General features: G+C 32.7%; 1 protein-coding gene across 1 annotated transcript in view; it reads left to right on the top strand.

Moving 5' to 3' along the window:
• LIN28B (lin-28 homolog B) overlaps nucleotides 1-20,030 on the top strand; it is a 134,707-nt gene that overhangs the window by 9,392 nt on the left and 105,285 nt on the right. The window contains exon 2 of the mRNA XM_070796023.1: nucleotides 30-217. Within this exon, the coding sequence (XP_070652124.1) occupies nucleotides 30-217 (188 nt within the window). The remainder of the gene's footprint in view (nucleotides 1-29; nucleotides 218-20,030) is intronic.

Here is a 20,030-nt window from a genome sequence, read left to right as displayed (position 1 = left end):
AACTGACTTTTTTGTCCTGTTCTACTCAGGCGGGGCAGGCAAAGGTGGTGGAGAAGAGCCCGGGAAGCTGCCAGAGCAGGCAGAGGACGAATCCCAGGTTTTGCACGGAACTGGCCACTGCAAGTGGTTCAACGTGCGAATGGGATTTGGATTCATCTCCATGATAAGCCGAGAGGGAAGCCCCTTGGATATTCCAGTGGATGTATTTGTACACCAAGTAAGCCAGACTGTGGTGTGTTTTTTTTTGTTTGTCTGTTTTTTGCTTCCCGTCTTTACTTGCTTCTCTCTGGAGGAGCTGACCGGTAGTTTTGTCAACTGACTTATAATTGTGTGTCCTTCAAAATCTTCTTTAAAATCACGAGTGATTGCAGTTTTTAGGGTATGTGCATGGGCTCTTTCCTGCGTGTCTTTTCCTAAACAGAAAATCAAATCTTTGAAATTTCAGTTCTGGGTGCTGATTGAGTTCAGTAATTTCCCCTCTTTGCACAGCGAAATTGTCGTAGTGTAGCTTCCGGTGTTACTGGTTACTATATTACGTGGTTTGTGTCTGGGAAATGAGTGGGAAATGAATTAAGAAACGGTGATCATACTAAGTTAAAAAAAAAAAAAAAAAACAACCGCCAATGTTTTACTATAACAATCTCTAGGTACCCTTACTTTAGACGCCTCTAATCACGGTAGGTTCCCCAATTATTTTATATTTGCCTGTAGTCATTTGTAGAATCGAGTGAAAATAATTTGATTTCACAGTAAAATAAAGTCGGACATTGTTGATCTAGTATGGATATGAAGAAATGCAGGAGAGGATTTTTGGTAATCAAACATTTTGGAAACGTGCTCCTTGTAGGGCATAGATCCAAGGATACTGTCTCTTTAAGAGACTGAACTCAAAAAAACATGTGGCCAGTGGCGGCTCTAGTTTGTGTGTTTAAAATGTACTAGTTGGCTACTTGGGACAAATTTCCACCGTTGCTTATATTGTGTTGTAATTTTAAAAGATGCTTAAATACCAAATATGACGTCTTTTCTTCTCATTTTCGAAATTTTATCCGGAAACAAGAAAATGAATACGTCTTCCCCTTTCACTCTTCTCTTCATAGTAAAAAAAGGTATCTACAAGTTTGCAAGCTTGATTATTTAATCCATAGAAGTTGGAGAAATATAAATGATCTGTAAAGAATTATTCGAAGTAACGGATTTAAGACTAAAGAGGTTTATTTTAGCTTGACATCTGAGTTAAAAAGAATTGAATGCATGGCTATCAGTCCTACAGGTTCACTAACATAGATACATGCAGGAAATAGTGTATTTGCAAAAAAATTATGTTTTGATTGATAGTATGTTGCATGTTCCTGGTAATAATTTACAACCTCTTTTCCTCCCTAAGGAATATCATCTTCAAATTAAGTATATAAACAATAGAAACATATGAAACCATTTTGTTTTGATCTGTTGTCCTGTGCTTGGTAGCTTCCTGACCTTGCTATGTGGTGTGTTTTCCTTTCCTAAAGGCCTGGCTATCATTATTGGCTGTTTACATGAGGAAGGATCAGCATAATCTGTGAATTGAAACAGGGTTTAAATACATAAATAGAAGTCCACAGACAGGCTACTGGATTTTATGCCTCCTATTTTATATGTGAGAATGAAGCCACATTTTCTGCTTTTCTCCTCCCTACACAGAATGACTGAAATCATTGACAAATCCATTTTCTCTCAGGCTCTGGCTTTCCCCTCTTTGAACCTTCTTTAGGTTGTTAAATTGTTCTTTACAATCTCATAAATTTGTTTTATAGATGAATGAAAAAAAATAGCCCTTTTCTTCTTTGTCTTATCACACCTTGTTACAATTGGTTTTCTATGTTTACCTTTTAATATATTCAAATATTAGACATTTTATTAACTGATATTAATGTTTAGAACAATGAGTCATCCAGTTTTAAGCTGTTTCATGGTTATATGTTGATAAGCATTTCTGTATCTACCAAATTAAGAAATGCTGTATTGCTGAAAAGTTTTTTTTTAAATAAATAGTGAACAGTTTCTAGAGTACAACATAGATTATTCATATCATATTAGACTTACTTTAATCTTGTTACACATCATGTATTTACTAAAGAAGTATTAAAATGATATATGTGATTTAAAAAATGTCTCAAATATATGTGTATTGTTCATAAGAACAGCCTGGATATATTCTTAGGAAAAAGTATGTAAAAGTCAATAAAACTCAAGTATTAGTATTTTTGTGGTGAAAGAAAAATCAGGGCAGTAATAATCTTTAAATTTAAAATTAAAAGTGATATTTAAGAGCTTTTTTTAATGGTTACAGTATTTGTGTTTTAAAATATATTTATTTTTCTCCAGGGAAAATTATTTTGAATCAGTTTCTTTGTTATTGTTTCTGGTTTTGTTTCTTCTTGACTTTGATGCCTAGGTGAAGGGATTTCTGTCTTATATTGATAACATATAAATTGCATATAACTCATGAATAATTATTTTGAGGAAGGCAGAATTCCACTGATTTCAGCAATGCAACTGCAAGTAACAATTTGATGTCCATAATGATGTGTGCAGGTATCATGTGAGCATCACTTTACAAAATCAGATTGTGTTTCATGACGATTACATAAAAGTTTTTAAGACATTTAAAAAATTATTTCTTAGCTGCCATTTTTAACTGTATGGGCATTTTGGAAAGCATACTAGATTTTATGTATAATTATAAATTAGATTTTCCCCATTATATATATATTATTTTGTAATGAAAAGGCATCATAGATAATTAGGAATTTTAAATGTTTAACCGCAGTGGCATCTAATTATTATTTTAAATATATGAAATAACGGAGTTCAGTTTTTTGGACTGTTTAGAAGTACATGTGTTACTGGAGTTTTAAAAAAGTATTCTGAAACATGTTTTTAAGAGTATATATTCGGGGAAATAAAAAAATGGTTTTAGTTACTTTAAAATAATATTTAAAAATTCATGCCAAAGCACCCAGGATACTTTTTTCTCCTTTAAAAATATTGACTGCAAAGAACTGCACATCAAAAGCATTAAGTTGCTATGAAAATTAAGAGAATATATGAATGTGTTCTTAAAATAGAGCTGGACATTTTTGGTTATATAATTCTGTTTAAAATTTATTGGCAACAATACAGTCAAACTTTGATTTAGTTTCTATAATGTACCAAGTCCTAAAAAATAAACCCAAGACTTGGGTACTGTCCTTTCTCTATCTTCAGACTTGTTGATAAATATAATGAGACTGCTGTTTGAACATGGTATGTGACCACTGGTTTAAAATGACTGCCTTCATTGGACTTCCTGATGTTAACTGGTGATTTAAATAATCGTATTTTTATGGATTTGTAATGAATAGCTGTATTTTGACACATGTTAATAGTGAAACATTGATAGCATTCAGTATTTTTTAAAACTTAACCAAAAGGTATAAATGTTATATTTGTGAATTTTGTCATCGTTTTAAGATGTTCCTTAAAATTTTTGATAATGATATAGTTTGTAAATAGGATAAATTTGTAGAAATTTCTTACTTAAGCAAACAGTGCAAAACAGAATTTTGTCTCTCAACTGAAGGAAGAATATAGATGGTTAATACAGATATGTAAGTATTGCTTCCTACTCAGGTTATTTCAAGTTATCTTGAGTGCTAATAATTAATACTCTTATCAGTTTATTATTATTAATAAATTCTTTAAAATTTGCACTCACAGATTGTAGAATGTCAACTTTCTGAAATATTGTAATCTTTTAATAGGACTTAATATGTGATGATATTTTTAAATGAATCACATGGTAATTAAATACTAGATCCTTTATGAAGGAGGGCAGTATTACTCAATAACTACCTGTTGATGTTATTATGTAACTTTTTCTTTATGTAGATTTTTACATTTATTTTTAAAGTCATTACCTCAACTGATAAGATAAAATGATCATTTGAACTTTGTTTTGTCCAGAGGAAGGATAGAATCCATTCTCCTTATTACCCTCTCTACAGCTCATTTGCATAATAATATTTTCTTGCTGAGTTACATATTTGGGAGTGTTAGCCATCAACTAGGATACAAAGAATTTTTAACATAAATATTTTATTTGCTTCACAATTTATGGAAGAATTTTTTTCAAAAATGACCATCATTTAGCTATTGTCTTAGGTGTCTTCAATAGTATTTTAATTTGGTTTTGAAGTCTTTATTTACCTTTTAACTATTGATGTTTTCTTATGCTTTCTATTTCTGATTTTTAGTTTGATGTTTATGGAGAATACAAATGCCTGTATTACAAAGATTTTATATATTTTATGTTCCTTTTATTACTTTGCTCAAAAACATTTCAAAGAATAATGAAAATAGAAGAAATAAGAGTAATTATCACAGTATAGGATGTAAAAATATTTGGAGATGGCTAATATTTAATATATAAAAATTGAAGTATTATACACAGTTCAATTGACATAGGACAGAGTTCATGTCTCTGTTTTTAACATTAATTAGCTACACAGTTATGAGAGTTAATTTACTACAATGTGCTCATGTTTAAGGGTTTTTCATAATAGTTAATTATTTATTAGCCATATCACTTTTGTTATAGTTTAGTATGAAAACATTTTCCAAACTCAGAATATATATGATTATGTATTTTATCCTTGGTGCTGTTGATAAATAGATAAAAGGATAAAAAACATTTTATCCTTGGTGCTGTTGATAAATGTCACTGTAAAAAAATACATATATTTAGATTGAAATCTTGGAAATTTAAAATGTGATCATGTAACAGAGCTAATTTGTTAGTGAGTTATGCATGTTAACATTGTGAAAATGGTTCCTAAAACTACCAAATTTTCCAGATGAATTTCCCAGTTGACTAATTCGAAAGAATCCCAAGTGAAATGCTTTCAAGTTATTTAATCATAAAGTCACATTTAAAGGTATTTAAATAAAAATATTATCAGGCTTTAATTATTTTAAAAGATACTGGGTACTTTCCTTCTGAAAATGGTGATCCATTTTCAGGACCTTTTATACTTCTAAAGTGATATTCTTATTTGATTTAAACATAAAATGTGAATTGTGTACATAATTAAGACGTTTTTCCTCCTCATTTTAAGTAGTATTGCTGTAACTCTTAAATATTTCCCTCTTATTTTTGATTCTCCTTTTTTAAAAAGACCATTCACAGCAAATGAAGGTGATAAATTGAAGAATTGTTTTTTTAAACAAATATGTAAGTTGCAAGCCACTTACAAGTGTAGCATAAAATCTTTTAACCTATCTTTAACTCATCTCAGAGTTCTTGGGTTTCTTAAGAAATTAAAAACTTGTTTTGTTACCTGCCCTCAACATGCTAGGTCCTTTGTTGTAAATTTTGTTGCTTTTGACACCAAGAAACCATAATAAGGGTTTGAATTTGAATTATCTTCCTGTTCAGAAATTATGTAATTTCTATTGCAGATAGTTTTGTATATCTTAACTGAGCAGTTTTATTGGTATTGGGAATTAAATTTACTAGTTAAAAATATGATGTAGTGTAGTTTTTATTTCTAAACCAAGTATAACCTCATAAGTAAAGTAAGGGTATTTCTGACTATGAAACTGGAAAATTTTTACTTTAAATATGTAGTATGGCATTGTAACATACAGTCTATATGAAACAAATTATTTGTATTCTTCTCTAATTTGATAACATTTTCTAATAATCAGACAAATTGATAGCAGTAATATGTTAAAAAACAAATTGTAGATCAGTGGGAGTACATGTAGAAATGACTTTTTGAAGAGTATCAATTGAGTAGCAAAAGTGTTCATTGTGTTGTATTTTGATACATCAGGATTAATCTTATCTTCTATCTGGCAATAAATTAGAAGATTATCTGATGATTGCCCCCCTTCCTATATCTAAATTTTGACAGTTTAGAAATGCTGTCTCAAATACTTTTATAGATAATTGGTAGCTTTAGTCTTATATTTCTTTCTATAATCAACCTTAAATTGGAATGAAAATACCTAACTTTCGGTGGGTTTTCAAGACTAGAGCTCTGTTGTATAAACTGCCTAGCAAGTATGTGTTGACTAAATAAACTAAAACGTAAACTAGTCTTTGCCATGATAAAATCTTGAGTAAGTTATATATACGATATGTAACTCATAGTATATATTTGTGGTAGAAAATTAAATTGGTATCTTTTATGTGCTCTCTGTCAAATTAGACAAAATGTATTGCATAATATTATAGCTTAATTTTAATGACAGTGAACTATGTCTTATTATAATTTTATGGTGTACAGTATGGCTTAATATTGTTTAACACATCAGTTATATAAACTGAGACTTGGACGTAATTTTGTGATGTTTTTGTTTTACTGCTAATGGTTTGTTGTATTGTGAGGTTTTACCTGTGTATTCAGGTATACATATTTAGTTTGTATATTCTTCAGTGTAAGCTAAGGGGAAAATATGAAATATTGTCTTCAATAGACTTATTGTGATAATTTAATATCTATTGCTCTATTAATAATTATTTAATCCTCATCAGATACAGTGGTATAGAGTCTGGTCAAATAGATTAGTGTTCAAATCCCAGTTTATTATGTTTGTAGGGCAAGTAAGTTACCTTGTCAGTATTTCAGTATCTTAGAAAGGAAGGGACAAGAACATACCCTCTTTGTATAGGGTTATTATGAGGATTAAATGTTATTACACATGTAAAGCATTAAACACAGAGCTGGGCAGATCATAAGGACTCAGCAGTGTTTGTACATAGTTATTACAAAGGAGATGTCATGTGGTAGAATGAGGGAGAAAATACCAGAAAGGAAGGTTTGAGTTTGGCTGTGCCACTTGGTGGAGTTCTTTCTTTTGGCTAGTTGCTTCCAAAGAGCTTCAGTTCTCATAGGTAAAATGTGGCAATAATAATTTTGGTCTCTATTTTTGAGGGGTGAGGTGTAGGGGTCAACTGAGGTAGCATGCATGAAAATCATCTAAGAATTCTAATGATCCAAATTTAGTTTTAGTCTTTATTTCAAGCCCTGTATTTTTAGTAACACTTTCACCAAATAAATCATTGTCACAATTTTCAAAAGATACTAAGCTCGTGTCAATTATTTTTTACCTTGTCAACTTAATTGAGGTATAATTTATATAGATACAGTTCACCAAAGTTAAGTATAAAATGAGATGAGTTTTTACGCATTGTGTAACCACCACCACCATCATGATACAGAACATTTCATCACCCCAGAAAGATCCCTTGTGCCCATTTGTAGTCATCCTTGAAGAAGAAAGGCTCCGTTGTCCTGTATGATATCGATGTCATATTAACTAGTTAACTGCCCTGTTTTCTTTTAACTTTGTGTCTTTAACTATAAGCAACAATCCAGTATCCTTTATGAAATACATTCCACCCTTATATTATGTTCTTTGTTTTTGTTTATTTCTGCTTTCCAATGACCTTTTCCCCACCAGTAGTTGTCTGTGCTTGTCAAAGTAAGATTAATTAGTATACATTTCACTAATCTTCAATCTTAATTTCATTTATCCTAATGGTACTTTTTCACACACATAAACTGCTTGCCTAAAGGACATAATTAAGCTTATTAATATTCATATTTCTTATCAGAAATTTAATGGATTTCTTTCTCAACTGAGTTTTTGTATAGATATTCTTAGAGTTTTAAATCAGCAAGATGGCTGTATCCAAGTATTAACTTTTAAGAAAATGGTTACTCTGAGAAAAACTTATGGTTCAGTAGTTTATCTATTCAACTATTTTTTTAACTGATCACATACTAAGTGTAAAGACTTAATAAGAGTTTTGCTCTCCAGATTGCTGTATGTTCTTCCTATTTTCTTCCTTTTAGCAAACTTCTTAATAAGATTTTTCCAATTAATTCACATTCTTTTCATACACTGTATGGAGCAGAGACTCATTTACCCTTGTATTATTCACTTTCTTTTTACAAAGTTTAATTGTGCTCCTCTACCTGTAATTTGGGGATAATTATGATGAAAAAAATGTTTTTAAACTTCTGAACTAAATGCAATGATTTCTCACAATCATTCTCATTAATTCTTATATAGTTTTAAGATTCCATGTATAGAAACTAAACTATTTTTAGTATTGCTGAGAATCAGGTCATTTTATTGTGCTATTAATAATATGCTTAATTTTCACCAACTTTTGTTATAAGACACCTAATCAAACCCCACTGAAATGTATTACCTTTGTTAATCTTAAAGGTAGCTTCTGTTTTAAAATCTTTATGTTAATAGCTAAAATATTTACTGTTTTATTCTATATTATATAAATACTCCTTGTAAATTTCAAATTAATTGTACTTTGGCCTTCATCGTTCATGAACATTTCTTAAGCTTTGTAAGCAATTCCCTAAGTCATTATTGATAGAGACTAGAATGTTCCTAGCTACTATAATTTCTAAATTTTTTTTATCGTAACGTTTTCTTGCAAATGAATTATCTTTATCTTTAATTCAGTCTGTAACAGAAGTCTGACAACACAGGTTATATCACTTTAAATACTTAATAGATCATTGATGTGTTGTAAAGCTTGGAATGAATCCCATCAACTTTTCTCTGAAGCTTAGATTTTTATAACACATCGTTTTGCTTACAATATGGCAACACTGGTGCTTGGAAACTAATTCCACTTTTCAGCAACTCCTTTAAATAGATTAAATGATACTAGAGATGCGTACCTAACACAGTTAAGTATAAGCCATACATTTAAAAAGATAAATGAATAAATCTTTTTCAGTTTTAACAACAAACAGAAAGCTTCTCTTTTTAAGATTGGTTAAACTATGAGTCAGAAACGTAATCACAGTCTTGACCTCACTTTTTTTTTTTTTTTTTAGCTCTCTAATTAAAATTTTTAGTTGAATACTAAATCTCAGGACAGTTGGATTTGCATGTTTGCCCCTTTCACTGTTTCCTCCCCCATGCCATTGAAGAATTTTGAATGGGGAGGAATTTGCGCCCTTTGGCTCAGGTTGCAGACCCACTTGATCAAGCCAGAGAAGCCAGGGTCAGAACTATTCATTGCTTATCTTTTCCTTGGGCCACTTGTAAATCCTGCCTTTCTGCTCTGCAAAAAAATCTCTTTATATTAGACTTATAATAAAGTCTGGAGAATGAAAATAGGCCTAATAGTTGATTCTTGATTGTGAATCCACATGGGTTAATTTCACTTTTTTTGAAGTTTTTCATGGCATTACAGTTTATTTGATGTACATAATTTTGTTTAAATGCATGCTATTTCATTGAAAGACACCAGAAAAGTATCCTCTTGGTAGTGAAAGTATGATATATAATATTATATCTCAGGTTGAGATTTAACACCCTTGAAATGTAGTAATTACTGTTAAGTGAATTAAATTAGTTAATTTGAATTAGATCTATAAAAAGCACCAAAGTATTTTGTTTTGAAGTGCTTAATTTCTAGCATGTATGCTGACACTTAAAATTTGCCTGAATCAATTATAGCAGAAGTTTATGAACTGTATCAATAATGGTGTAAAGACTTTAAATATAGACCCAGGTTTAAACAAACACAAAACACTTTGTTCTTATCTCAGCATCCCTTAAAAGTATACAGCTCTGGTTCAAGACCTCAGGACCACCCATCACCCTGGACATTGGATACTCCTATTTATTCAAGAAGCTTGTGAAGTATCTGTATGTCAGTGGGGGGATGGTCTCATGTGTGTATCTGTGTAGGGAATCACAGTTAGGTGATTTTATCCCAACAAAACAGCACCGTTGTTTATAAACTGAATTATGTTTAGGTATCCGTAGAATTTCCTAGTTGTAAAAACCTAATTTACATTAAATATGTGTTATTTTACGCAAGTGCTGGTTGCAGTTTTCACATTTTTGATGCTTTCCGAAGGTTAGAGTGGGCGTCCATTAAGATTAACCTCAATCCATTACAGCTTTTTGGTTTGCAGGCCCCACCCATTGGCCTTGGATAGCTAATACCGAGCTTTTGTTTCTTCCTGTAGAAAGGAAAGGACAGAAAACTGTTCTTTCTTTCTCATTGTGTAAGTCATGTGACTTCCCTATTAGTTAGTTACAGAGTTGAAATGAATCTCAAAATACATAAGATATCAAAGGTTATGTGAAGTATTTATTGAAATACTTATTTAATTCCCCCTTATTTAATTCCTGTGTTTTATGCATTAAAATATTTGTTTTTAATAACTATACCTTTTTTTACATCCATGCAGTTTTTTAGGAAGCCAAAAAGATAACTAAATATATTTAAAAAATAATACTGATCTTTTTATCTATATCATGGTAATTGCTTAGTTTACTCATTTTTCTGTCAGTTATCTTGTAGCATTGTTTGAGGTTTCTAAACTGTAGCTTATTTCTCAGAACTCAGTGTGAAAAAAGTAGGAGTGGTATTTGGGATGATTTTAGCAAGGAAAACTTGCTGATAGCAAAAAAGAAATGTGTAAATACAAGAAGGAACTAATTGGGTATATTTCTTTTTGCTCCTCTTTTCTCTCACCTCTCTATAATAATAAGCAGTGTAGCTAGCTGTTGGAAAATGCTGTCCAGCTCTTAGAATATTTATGCTGATGTTTAGCCTCAGTTTGGTGATTAGTCATGATGTTACAATTTACTATTAAATTTTTAATCTTTAAAATTGTTGTAATCTGTTTTTAAGCTGTTTTTCCAAACCTTTAAAATCTGTTTTAGTAAACAGTACAGCTGTCCTCAAATAATAAATATTTTTAAAAGAGTAGTTCTAAAAGAAGTATTTTTAAAATATAATGTTCTTTGAGAGTGATATTTCCCTGCAAATAAGTATTTTTAAGACTTCTAAGAAGAATGCTTCTGTGTTTTAAAATCCTCTATGCATTTTTATTTAAAATGTGTTTCAATAAAATATGTTGTTAGTGTAAGATAAAAGCATTTTTCTTACATTTTGTCATAGTCTAATAGATTAAAAAAAGACAATGATATTTAATGCTATGATTTTGCTATTATCCAAAGTTACTTGGTTAGATAAGATTTTTTAATATGAAAATTTTGTGAAGTTATGTAGAAAAGCTACTTAAGTTTAATAATACTGGGTCATTAATTTGTAAATAACCAAGATCTAGTTTGAAGTCAGTAATGTGCTAGTCCATGTTTTCATTGGGATTAAAATTCATAGTAAGTGATTTATTTTGCATGTGTTTTATAATTGAATATTTGAACTTCCAATTATTTCATTAATGTTACTTTTAAATATTTATTGATATTTTATTTAATGTTTATAAATTGCCACTAAAATTTTCCATTTAGAAAAGATTTAAGATACTAAATATTTCAAATTTGTGATACTCCTTTATTTACTATTTGGATAACAAAATATTCATAAAACACCAGCAATCTAGTTTTAAGTATGTGAATTAGTACTGGCATTTTTTGGTTGAAATAACCCATTCAGTATCTTAGTATCACTCTGAATTTAACATAAAAGATTAAGAAATAAAGACTAGTTAAAAAAGATTACTACCAGGTTTTTCTGTGTAACATGCTTTTTTTAAACTTTGATATCAGAAAGTGAAAAGTTGGTTGCTTTTCCCTTTATCATTTATTTTCCTCCTGCTAAAGTTTTCTTTAACTTGTGTGGAGAAAAAGTCATTTTTAAATGAAATTAGATGACTCTAAGTCTCTTCATGTTCAGTCAGAAGTATTAATACAAGGTTTATTTGTGGGGAGTAATACCACCTGGGATATTGCTACATGTTTTCATGAGGGTTATTGTAAATATATGATTGATGAATCACTTGATTTCTGGACTTTTTCTCCTAAAATAAACTTTATAGTAAATGGGAAATGATTTTTCAAATTGTTGAAATACCTGAAGTTCCAAGTAAACAGGGACATTTGTTTCAGTACACGTTCTTAAAGGTATTTTCTTTTAAAGATATTCTAATATAAAAAAGTCTTAGTGTGTAACCTTAGGGAAGTTGTCTTGTTAGTTATTGACCACTTTTCCTGATTCTCTGCCTTTATTTTTAAAGTGTCTGGTCACTATTAAGTCATTAATATTCCTAAAGGTAATCCATAATGCGCTACGAGATTCAGTGTTGAACATGTATTCAATTATTCAAATTTACAAAATTCAAACGATTTTTTTGAATATCTCTTAAGATATAGGATAATGTCCTCAGAGTAAGATTTTGACAGAATAGAATTCATTATTTTGATATGCATGTATAGATTTCCATTTTTAGCTGTAAATTGAACAAAGAAATTACTCCAATTATTAAAGTATTATGTTGTCCCAAAATGATTCCCTGCCCTAACATTATCATTTGATCTGCCACCAGGAATTATTACTGCCTTAAGTGGTCTGTCTTTAGTGTCCGCCTCCCTTTTTTCCCCTCCCCCACCCCCCTTCGGGAAGGAAGCCTGGGGCCCTGGCTCTAGAGATACCAGGAAAAGCAATCACTCAGCAGAAAGTGTTTGTCTTTAGCAGAAGTATCATCCCTTGCAAAAGCTTGTAGTTGAGAAGAGGTTAAAAACAGATTAATTAGAGTTTATCAAATTTACTTTACATTCATTTAGAATGCATTTTTGGTACAGCTGGATATTGTGGTGTTATGAAAAAAGTTTCAGGCATTAGCAAAGTCAAATTTAGTCCTTCACCACTTTTCTTTCTTAGCTTCGATTAAATCTTTTATGCTCTTTCTAAAGGGTGTTGCCAATGGTTTTCCTGACTTTGAAGAGGAGAGTGAGTTCTGAATGAAAACCATGAGTGGTTAGGTAATTTTAACGTTTCTCAACAGTTAATGATTATTTGAAGTATTTTCCTAGATTTCCTAAAGAAAGTATATATGAAATGTTTCACTAAGTGTAAGTTGTCATCTAAAGATAATGTTTGTATGTCTAGCACATTTTTGCTTAGAAGGCTTTTTAAACCACAGACTGACTCATAGAGTAGGCTAACAGTGAAAATACTGATACTGATAGATCTAGAAATGTTTTAATTATTTACTTCCTTAGATTGTTCATAAAGTGCTTTTCTTGCTGGTTTCAGGATGAGTAAAGAAATGCAGATTTAGTAGGGTAAACACCGTAAATTTTGGCATAAGCTTGCTGAAGGGCCCAAGTTTCTTTGTGCTATAGATACTTGGGCCAGCATTTCTTCATCTTAAAGGGCAATCCCTTTTCTTAGCTCCACATGTGTTTAAGTCTCATACTTTTGACCCTTTGAAAAAATTAAGCAGCATGGCCATGGAATCTCACAATGAACTTAAAGAGGATTTTAGAAGTTATAGTTCATGTCTGAAAGATAAAAATAAATAATATAATAAATAATATTGTATAATACTTACTTTTTATAGAGTAAATCAAAGATGTTTGAAATTTTTGAATGTTGTTTACTGAAAGGGCAAATATAAAAGTAAAATTTCATGCATATTTCAAATAATGTAAAAATGATGAGTATAAGTAAAATTTTGGTAGAATAACTTGAAAAAGAATATGATCATATATTCCTTTCTGTTAGTCTAGCCCCTCTCCAGATCAACAGACATTTGTATTAGTTTGTTATAGCCACTGCTGATGCTAAGTTCCCACTACTACCATTCCCTGGGGATAGACCCCAGTTTACCATCATTTGATCCTGTCTTCCCATCATCCAGACTCCCCTGTATCGAGGTTTCTATTCGGCCAACACAAGAGACCATTCACCTACAGCCAATCAGTATTGTAGCAATGACAGTGATTATGACATCAATAACAGTAGAATGATAATTGTATCATGTAATTTTATAGTGTTTGCATGTGCAAGGTACCATGCTAAGCGTTTTACAGCCATTAAATATTCTCAAGTCTGAAAGATAGTTACTATTATTGTCTCATATTTACAGATGAAAACAATGCTCTTAGAATTAGAATTGCCTACTTTACGCAATTGAGCCAGCAGTATGACTCCAGAGCAGTGCTCTTGACTCTCTGGGTTCCAGCCACATTTTTAGCTGTTTTAATTTTATATTGATGTGCTTATCTTATGCTAAGTACTTCAGTTTCAATTGTGAGCCACAAGCAGACAGAGATTCTGATTCTGACTTCACGAGTTTAAAGAGCAGTAGGGGTGACAGACAATCAGACCACATAAATGAAAGTAAAATAAAAACCACAATGAGTGCCTTGAAGAAAAGGTACATGGTCCTGTGAGTATGTAATTGTGAGAGCTCTAACCTAGTTTCAGGGTCAGGATGACTACTTTGGGGTAGTAAATTTGTGATGAGAGTAGAAAAATTAATAGATAATGAATAAGGAAAAGAATATTCCAACAGAGGAAGGGAGAATAATGTAGAGAGGCAGGAGGGAAAATGAACATTAGCTTTACAATGTGTTAGGATTAAAAGATCAGTAATATCCTGTCCCTGTCTTTAAGAAACTTGCAGTTAGGGGCATGTGTGTGTATGTGTGTGTTGTGTGTGTGACCAGTGGTTACCACAGAGTGATAAGTGCTAAGATAAGAGCATTAAGGCATTGCCTGTGCTTTTAGTAGTGAGAAAAGTTTGATGAAAGAAGAGGCCATTTGAGATTTGCTGTGGAAATACATAGGAACTTGGTAGCCTGGGAGGGCATTTAACATCATACTTGTGCAGAGATGACAAGTGAAAGAGCCTCTACAGGCCAGTGTGCAGGTAGGGTGCCAGATGCTTGCTGGGTGGAAGGAATAGGCAAAGGGCAAGGTGGAACTGTGCTGAAGGATGAAACTCTCAGGCCTGGGTGGGCCAGTTAGAGATTAGGCAGGTTTATCCATTGGTCCTCACCTTAAACATTGCTATTTACGAATTTCTTTAAAGGACTCCTGCCCCCCAAAGCTTCATTGGCTCTTTGTTTTTAAATAGAATTTAGATTTTTTTAGCCAGGCATTCTAACTCTTCATGACCTGATTGAATCTACTTTTACAGTCTTTCTTGTCATACTTATTTAAATTGTTGTCTTTGTCAAGTCACAACATAGCCTATATGTCTTTGCCTCTTCCTCTTGGCACAGACAATACTGTCTTTCCCCTAAATTCCTTCCTACATTCACCTTTGAAAATTCTTGCCATCTTTGAAAATCCAGCCCCAAATTCAGATCCTTCTTTGCCTGAAGACTTCCCTCATCATTCTAGCTAGAATTGCTTGCTTACTTCTTATAAACTTCAAAACTCTGTTTGTCATAGATTGTCTTCTGTTAAATTTTGTTGTGTCTCTGACTAAATTGTAAACTCTTGAGTGGAATTGTCTTACCAAATTTTGTATTTTGTGCAGTATAATGCTTTTCATAATTCATACACAAAAATATTTCTTGAACATTAAAAAAGTATAATACATTAGGAACATTCCCCCTATCTTCCATTGAATAAAAGATATGGATGTTATTCAAGAAAGCATATGTAAACTCTTCTTTAAGAAAACCTAGTGTTCAACTTCGGAGAAGGCAATGGCACCCCACTCCAGTACTCTTGCCTGGAAAATCCCATGGATGGAGGAGCCTGGTAGGCTGTAGTCCATGGGGTCGCTAAGAGTCGGATACCACTGAGCGACTTCACTTTCACTTTTCACTTTCATGCATTGGAGAAGGAAATGGCAACCCACTCCAGTGTTCTTGCCTGGAGAATCCCAGGGACGGGGGAGCCTGGTGGGCTTCCGTCTATGGGGTCGCACAGAGTTGGACACGACTGAAGCGATTTAGCAGCAGCAGTGTTCAACTTATATTTGCTTCTCTTTTAATATCACTAACATATTCATTATGCATCAATTTATACATGTTAAACTCTGCTTTTGTGGGCCCAGAATACTTTGGGGCTTCTGCCCCTCTCTTTTATTTTTTAGGAGAAAAGATGGTGGCTTCTGTGCTGCATTTATTGCCACAGTTTATTGCTAAGTCTAAAATGTCTCCAGTATATTGGAGGGGAAGGACTTAACATGTCTCATCTATTTAAGTCCAAAGAGCTTGAACTTTATTCTTTTTCCTTGGGTAAAACTTACATCTGTGACAATTCCTTTCATATATACTGATTTCCAGTCTGGAGGACATACCTTTTCACTTCTCCCTATGAGATGGCTGGATGGCATCACTGACTCAATGGACTTGAGTCTCAGTGAACTCCAGGAGTTGGTGATGGACAGGGAGGCCTGGCGCGCTGCGATTCACGGGGTCGCAAAGAGTTGGACATAACTGAGCGACTGATCTGATCTAATCTGATCGCAAACATTCACCAAAGTGCTTTAGTTGCCTAAGAAAAGTTAGTGTCATTTCTGACTCATGTCTCTTCTTTATCCTTCATGTCCAACCAGTAATTGTTGTTGCTGCTTTTATAATCTCAAAATGTCACACAATTTCCTATCATCTGTACTTGAGATCTTACTGATCAGAACCCAGCCTTGATTAGCTACCTAGGTTCCATACTGAAAAGAGCAAAGACCTGAAAGTTAGGCAAATCAGAGAAAGAAGCTTTGGAATTAGACAGGCGTGTGGTTTTTCCAGTGGTCATGTATGGATGTGAGAGTTGAACTGTGAAGAAAGCTGAGCACTGAAGAATTGATGCTTTTGAACTGTGGTGTTGGAGAAGGCTCTTGAGAGTCCCTTGGACTACAAGGAGGTCCAACCAGTCCATCCTAGAGGAGATCAGTCCTGGGTGTTCGTTGGAGGGGCTGATGCTGAAGCTGAAACTACAATACTTTGGCCACCTCATGCAAAGAGTTGACTCATTGGAAAAGACCCCGATGCTGGGAGGGATTGGGGGCAGGAGGAGAAGGGGACAACAAAGGATGAGGTGGCTGGATGGCATCACCGACTCAATGGACATGAGTTTGGGTAAACTCCGGGAGTTGGTGATAGACAGGGAGGCCCGGCGTGCTGCGATTTATGGGGTCGCAAAGAGTCGGACATGACTGAGCAACTGAACTGACTGACTGAAGATGTGATGTTGAGGTATTTCTTCCATTGATGAGTTTCTGCAAGTAGATCGCTTTCCAGAGGGGACTTGGTGGTAGGCAGTCTTCATCAGGACTTAGCTCCATCAGTTCATTCAACGGATTGAACACCTAGTATGTGAGATATAGCAATGAGGAAAAGAAGATGAACAAAGATACCCTTTTCATGCACTAACTCTTATTCCTCTGCCTCTTTTTTATCTTCTGTTTTCATTGTAAAAAATAGGGACATAGACTAACAATACTCAGTACAAAATATGGCATCTCTAAGAAATTCCATAGTGATATTTGAACTCTGGAAAACAATCTCAGGAGAATTGGCACATGTGCATTAAAAAAGGTTTTATTTTGGGAGAAAAGAAAAAAAAATAACATATAAGATGATGGCTGTAAGTCTGAATTAATTATACTTTGAGGTACATAGAGTATTATTCTTAATAAAAAGAAGTAGAGGTTAATGATTCACAGCAGGATTTCTCAATCTTAGCACTTTGGGCCAAGTTGGAGCTTTGGGACCAGATAATTCTTCGTTGTGAGAGGTTATCCTTTGCTTTATAGAGTATGTAGCAATATCTCTGACCTCTATCCACTAGATACCAGGAACACACCTCCCCAGTTGCGTTAACCCAAAACATCTCTCATCATTGCCAAATGTCTCCTGGAGGACAAAATTGCCCCTATTTGAGAACCTCGGATTAAATTACTTTGTTAAGTGCTTTACTAAATATCTAGCACTTCATAATTATTATCTGTAGTCTTTTGTTTATACAGAATTAGGCTAAATGATTTTAGAGGGCCTGAACATTTGGGATAAGACCAATAAATTCATATTTATATAACCGTGTGAACTGAAAGCTAAGTATCAAACATTCTAACATTTTATTTTCAGAATGTCATATCATTCTGATGATAAATGTTGTATATGTTGACTATGGAAAATTTAGACAAAGGAAAGTATAATAAGAATTACCCATTATCCCACCATCCAGAGCTAACCACTGCTTACCTTTCATTTATTTTTTTTTATGCTATTTACCAAAAAAAAAAAAATTTTTTTTTTTTGCAAATGGGGAAAATAACTTTCAATTGTCAAATTATTGCCAATTTAGAGAAATTTTAAACTAATTAAACTATAATAGGAAAATAAATTTATAAATTAATATAGAAAATTTTGTCATCTGGGAAAATTCAATAAAAAACCAATGGCATTATATTAATATGTTACATTAATATGTCTTAAGTTTTGCATGCTAAATATAGAAAGTATTGGTATGTTCTGTTTATTTTGTATAAAAATTTAGAAGGTCTTTATTAAATCGTTGACTAGTTTTCAGTTTTATAGGCAAGTTAATATTTTTTTCTCCTAGCTGATATGGAATTCAATTCTGCTAATTATATTTAGAGATGACCTCATTTTAAAATATATTATTTGAAATTCTGTAATTTAGTATCTTAAATTTTTTAAGTAAAATTCCATGAAAGAATTGTTACTAAAATTTATCAGTTTGTACAAGCTTTGATGAATCTATATAGATAAGAAAAGCATATTAAGTACCTTGTTAGTGTTATATGCAGTTGAGAGAAGGTGAGTTTTTATTTCTTTTAGAAAGGATGATGTTTGGCCACAGAGCAAAAAGTAAAAAAACATTCTTGGCAGAAAAATTAATGCAGATAGTCAAAGGTAAAAACTGTCCTTATTTTGAGTTTGAAAATTTTTATATATGACATAGGGAGTTCCCTGGAGCCCCTCTCAACTTGAAATTCCCAAATTGGTTTCAAAGATGCACAAAAGTATATATTCCTTTTTTATGCTCAGAAGATTACGTGATGACCTAGATTTCAGTGGCAGATATACTTTAGGTCTGTCTGGCACTATAGGAATTAAAAACCTATATTAAAGGAACCTATATTAATTTTCACTTAATATGAAAGGAAATAGGCTTTATTGTACCCTCTTTATATGTTTGTTTCTCAACAGCGATTGATTAATTATATGCTCATCCACATATTTGTTAGTTATCACCCATGTATCTTTACTCATTGAGATTCCCCTTCTACACTCAGATTGGATTAACATTTTCGTATTGTGTGCACTTAAATTGTTGGCTAGGCCACTCATTTTCTCAACGCAACCACGAGGAACAGTTGTGCTGAGAAATCTAATGTCCATCCTTAGTCTAATGTCAGTAATTTTGTTCCTACCACATATTCAAAGGTATGCCTGTTGATATCAGTTTCTGCTATGGGATTTCATGCTGTAAATTTTCTCTTGTCTCCTGGATATTTGGCCCATTCTCAAGATAAATGCTAATCAGAATGGAGGTTGGACTTCGCAGTAGGTTTGGGAACACATTATTTTAGCTAGTAAAAAGAAAGCATCACAAAGGATCCTGGATATATTCTTTCTCATTTTAAAATTCACCTTAGCCTTTGCTTTCTTTGTGCTATTATTTTCCCCATCTCTTCTAAAATACTGCTGTTTTGAAATCTTTCACTCATTTTGCTCCTCTCACTGTGTTGTGTGTGTGTGTTTCTCCTCTTGCTCAATTTCCACCCCCACTCTCTCTTCCTGGTGTAAAGAGCTTCTGTAGGAAATTGATAATCGGTGTCTTTCTGCTTCAAAGTCTTTAACACATGGAGCTGGCTGCTAAGAGAAATTGACCAGGTTCCTGTGATCCTTGTCAGTTTCTCTGATTAATCAATTTTTCTTTACTGGAGAAGCTGCTTTTAACAAAAGAAAACTAGCTTGAAATTTCAATCATTTGCCCATTGCTGCCAAGCTTCTATCTGCTCTTCTGTTCCTATCTATCACTTTAGCTTTTTATTATAAACTTTTAAATCTTGACTTTCAGTTACCTCATTTATACTGGAGGATGAACAGCCAATTTCATTTAATTCATACATCCTTGACAATTACAGCTAATTTTAATACTTGCACAATTTAATTTGTAATGCTGCTTCCTATTCAGAAGGGAATGATTGCAAATCAAAATGAGTGCATTTCTTTCCTAACTCTTGTTGACTTTCCTACAAAACCAAGGC

The sequence above is a fragment of the Bos indicus genome, chromosome 9 (assembly GCF_029378745.1).
Source record: "Bos indicus isolate NIAB-ARS_2022 breed Sahiwal x Tharparkar chromosome 9, NIAB-ARS_B.indTharparkar_mat_pri_1.0, whole genome shotgun sequence".
Taxonomy (NCBI): Eukaryota; Metazoa; Chordata; class Mammalia; order Artiodactyla; family Bovidae; genus Bos; species Bos indicus.
This window is presented reverse-complemented; position numbering and strand designations above follow the sequence as displayed.